Below are 5,218 nucleotides of genomic sequence, written 5' to 3' on the forward strand. Positions count from 1 at the left end.
ATAAGTTTTAAATCCTAAATTTTTTAAAAAATAAAAAAAATTTTAGAATTAAAAGAAATTGATTAATGTTGGCTAATTAAAAATTGATTTCTTATACTTTTTCTATTATACTATTAATATTTAGAATTTAGTATTTAAAATTTAAAATTGGTTAAATATTGGCCAAAATCATAAATGTTCTTGGCTGTATAGCATTTTTTGTAATAATTAATGATACAGGTTTGTAATTATTTTTCTACAAATATATACTTGAAAATATTATCTTTTTTTAATATTTTTTTAGAGTTTAATTTTGATGTACCAATACAAAGTGTCAATCACATTTATTTTTTTTGGATAACTATTTACATCGTATAAATAATAGTTACTTTTGTTAATGTTACCGTATATCATAATTAAATAATAATGCATTAAAATTATATTCTATTTTTCTAAGGATAAAGACTAGTTATAAACTTTTGTTAAGGGGAAGGACTTCAAAATTTTAAAGTAGAGATCTATTTATAAATTTAACTCAACTCTTACATAACCTCAAAATTAAACCTAATATCAATTGATCTTGAGAGAGCACAATGTAGATTTAACTTAAATTTAAAGAACATAATTTGAGTACATATGTTCTTATGAACATTATAATGTCAACGATTATTGCTTGAATTACTAGATCAACTATAGGTGTACATAAAAAATCAGTAATCCACTACAGCTAATTTGATTGTTGATTTCTAATGTTGATAGCAGTTTTGTTACTCGATCTTTCCCTTAAACTTCATTCACTTGCGTACCAACTTTTTCCTTCCATGCCCCTCAGAGATTTGAAACTGATCCGTCATACCAAGATGTGCCATAAGAAGCCAAACATGTGTAAGAAGCTCTCCACCACGCCTTAGCTGCTGAGCATGATGAATCCCATTACAGTGGCAAGCAGCATAAGCCAGCATTTCAACCCACACTTCACTAATTACCTTCCACATCTGGTTTTCCCTCCAATCTTTCTTTTCCTTCAACTCTCTGATTAGTGTTGCCAGCATGCACCCTTCGAAAAACACTGACTTGCTTTTATCTCCTTTTACCTGTGAAGGAGGAACCTTCTTACTCTCCTTGCAAATCTTGAGTAGCTTCTTGCAAGCTTTGTTCATGTTCTGTATGGATCTTCTCTCCTTGAAAAATTCAATCGCCTCCGCGCACGTGTCTTGGAACCTGATCTCCCCAATTCCATTCGGCAGCATGAACGGACTCATAACCAAAAGATGCAGCATATAATCTGATAATAATTTGCTTGCTTTTTTGTAATTCGGTTTCCCGGTTAAATCACCAGTGTCTGAAATGTAGCATAATTCAGTTGCTATGTGCCAAAGAAGAACGCTCTTGTCAAATTCTTTCTCAACACTCCACCTTACATCATCATCATCATCTAAAGTTTGAAGCACTTGGCCGCCTCTGTGGTTGCAAAATTTCTTTATCTCGTTTGCCACCTTCATCTCATCCTTAATCTCTTTCGCGACGAGTTCGATTTTTGTTCTCAAGTGCTGAAAGATGATATTCTTGAGGTCATCATCTACAATCTCAAAATCGTCATGCATGAATTTCTGAAAGTCTTGATAAACACCTTGAATCATTTGAGCAACACAACACTTGGCCACACCATTTTTGAAAGCATTTCTACACTTGAGGCAGAATTTATGTCTTGAAATCTTGTAAAGGACGCCGCATCTTTCCCTCTTAGCTTTCAAGCAAAAGCTTATGAGGTTAAACTGGCCAATTCGCCCTGACCACTTCTTGTGTTCTCCGAATTGGAGTTTCGAAACGGCCGAAATCAAAAGAGAAGCCACTCTGTTCTTGTGCTTACTCAGCAATAGTTTTGTCCAATCTGAGAACAATAAAGAAAATATTGAATACAATTCTAGGAAGACAGATCCATACAGCAACACATATGTGATGATCAATTCGGCTTTCGGATACGGACTCTTCTCCATGACATAGAACGCACACAGCACACTGAAACTGCACGATAGCGTTAAGAAGCGGAAAAAAACACCAATAGAGGAATAAACCACTTTCGCCTTTGTGTAGAACAGATCATACATGAAACCAAGCTCAACCTCCATCACTTCGAAAACTTGCTCGCTTTTCGCATTCTGTAAAGACAGTCTGCTTTCCAACACGTCGTGGACGGTGAGAATGAGATCAGCGAAAAGTCGCTTGAAAGTCTTCAAGAACTTGTCAGCAATGGTCACAACTTGAGCTCCACCGAAAGTGTCGGTTTCCGGTAACGGAATAATGTTCCCTTCTGCGGCAGCATGAGTTTGATCACCGACATAAGGAGATTCAATTAGGCTTTCTACGTTAACAGAGAAACCTTCTCGAGATGCAGCCATGTAGGACTCCATGTATCTCGCATAATTAGGCCCTGGATCCGGCTCCGGAAACAACGATTCCTTGAAACGTTGGTTGCTTGCTGATCTTAAACCCCAAATTCTCTCCCCAATTTTGACAATACCAGCGATTAATATTGGTATTGCCAAAACATTCAAGTCGGTGTTCGGCGTCCATGCTCTGATAAGGATATAAATGGCAACCATGACTTGAAAACCAAAGGTTATCAATTTCCTTGGCCACAGCTGATTGTCTTCCATTGAATAAGCCGTTATGGTGTCCGGGCCGCCGAGGTGAAGGAGAAGAAGTGGGGCCCAGAGAGCCATAACGACTTGCTTTGGCGCAACAGAATCACCGTTCTGTTCTGTTACTTTGCTTGAAATGACGCCGAGTGAGATTGTTGCAAGCCAATCTGCATACATGTAGGATATCCAAAGTATGAATCGGAGCAAGATGTTTCTGCTGCGCTTTCTCTTGCTTCCAAGAAAGATGAGGATGGTTTGCAATGTGAGGCTCCAGAGAACCATAATGCGGATCTTCCATTTGTCCCAGTTTTCCTGCCAGGTAGCTGAAAAAAGCAGCATTGAAACCTGAAAATGTTTGGCGGAGAGTAATGAATAATGCTTCTACTTCATTTTCTTGTTAGAGAAATGACATATATAATGAATAGCAGCATCGTTCTTGTGAGACCTGAATAAAGCTTCTACTTATTCATTTTCTTGATATCTGAAAATTTAGTCTTATCTCCAATGTGATGTTTACTTATGTTGGGGAAATGACATTGACATATATATGCTGCTTAGGATTAACTTAAGTATGCAATTAGAGAATGACATTTGAAGCAATGATGCCACAAACCTGTGACTAGAACTTCTGCAGAAAGTGGCGGTTCGAAGTTCAAAACAGTGAAATGCCTGTACTGTAAGAAATTCACATCAATGGTAGAGTTAAGAAATTGTCCCGACAATAACTACATATATGGCATTATCATCACTTGTTTAGAACAGAATGCTGGAGAATAAAAAAAATAAAAATAAAAATATGGTGACTTCCCTTGAACGAAGAATAGCGTCAATAGACAAATATTAATTTATAAAAGAGAAAGTACAGAGAGTCAATGAAAAAGAGAAATTAACGTATCATTTAACCAAAAAAAACAAAAATATTATTTATACACTAAAATTAACCATTAAAATCAACTATTAATATATTTGTATATAAATACATGTATAGTTTAATTTATTTTCAAATGTGTTTTTATATTTTAACATGTATTTTATACTAGTAACAAATTTTGATAGTTGATTTTAATGTATATATAGCATAATAAAAAAAGGTCATCCAAATTTATGAATTATGATGGTTAGGTAAGCCACTGAGACATAGTTGTAACCGAATTGGTGATCAAACCATTTAAGTGACTGGTTTATTGGTTTACTGGTTCAATTGATAAATTACTAATTGAACCGATAGAACTAGTTGTACGTAAATAAAAAAATATAAAATAGTAAAAAATGGAGTAAAGTGACGATTAGATTCTTAAAATTTTCGATTTTAAATTAATTAGCCCTTGAAAAAAAATGAAGTACCAATTTAGTCTTCTAAGATAGTAAACGATGAACACATTATGTCCTTCCATTAATTTATCATGTGAAATTTAGTGGTGATGCTTATATGTCCCCATAAATTAGTCCTAAGTCGAAATCTTCAAAGATCTACTAACTCAATATTCTAAAAAATTTAAAATAAATATCTTTACTAACATTTTAACATGTAAATATAAATATTAAATATTTAATACTTATTTTAATAATTTTATAAATTTTAAAAAATTAAAAAAATTGAGTATAAAATTAAAATTAAATTAAATAAATATAAAATAATTCAGTTGTGTATGTATATAATATATATAATAGTTAGCACATAAAAAAAACAAAAGATTAATATATTTATATATTTATTTATTTTGATTATTATATTTAATGTATTATTTTTTGACAATGTAAATTTTTAATAGGTATGTTTGGTTCATTAAATGTGATGAACTAATATTAAAAAATTTTAATACATTTTTTTATATTCTTTTAATAAATTTAATTTTGATACACTGTCAAATGTAAAATTATTTTACGCGTACATCCAATCACATAATATCATATTAGCAAAAATAATTACTTTTAACATTAATCGGGTAAATGATCATACAAAAACAATTGTGATTGTATGACTATGTAAAATATTATACATTATCAATACATTAAAATTAAATTTTTTTTTATCTATTTTCCTTTAGTTTTTTCTCTATATATTAGCATACAAACTTAACATATTCTATCTTTTCTATTTAAGTTTTGTCTAGGCATGCACAATTTTATCGTTACCGAATACAATTTCGTTATATTTAAGTAAGAATTTTAAAAATAGATCAAGTAAATATTTAAGATCAAATCTAAATTAAAGCAAAGTCAATTTTATTCAATCCATAAACGCTCTTATAATACATATATATTACGATATAAAATAATTAAATATTTATATTTATAATCAAAATATAAATAAAAATATAAAATTCATTGATATTTAACATTTGGTGTGATAGACAAGTATTGACTGAACCAATATACATTATCGTGTGATAGCTTTTGAATTCTCATCTTTTGATTTTGATATTTATCTTTGTTTTTTTCTAACAGAAAAACTATCAAAACTATCCATAAAATTTACAAACCCTGATAAAAGTACCTATAAACTAAGAAAATTAACGCTGTACTCATAAAAGATGGGTTCTGTATGACAAAAGTATCCAAATCATAATTTTTTGTTGATTTTTTAATAAAATTTC

At 31.2% G+C, this 5,218-nt stretch overlaps 1 protein-coding gene across 1 annotated transcript; it reads right to left on the reverse strand.

Moving 5' to 3' along the window:
* Positions 1-645: 645 nt before the first annotated feature.
* On the reverse strand, positions 646-3,306 carry LOC110275711 (uncharacterized). Its single transcript, XM_021131927.2, has 2 exons — positions 3,235-3,306; positions 646-2,966 (listed from the first exon to the last, which is right to left on the reverse strand). The coding sequence occupies exon 2, from the start codon at positions 2,958-2,960 to the stop codon at positions 774-776; it is 2,187 nt and encodes a 728-aa protein (XP_020987586.1). The 5' UTR covers positions 2,961-2,966; positions 3,235-3,306; the 3' UTR covers positions 646-773.
* Positions 3,307-5,218: the final 1,912 nt, after the last annotated feature.

This window comes from Arachis duranensis, chromosome 9 (assembly GCF_000817695.3).
Source record: "Arachis duranensis cultivar V14167 chromosome 9, aradu.V14167.gnm2.J7QH, whole genome shotgun sequence".
Taxonomy (NCBI): domain Eukaryota; kingdom Viridiplantae; phylum Streptophyta; class Magnoliopsida; order Fabales; family Fabaceae; genus Arachis; species Arachis duranensis.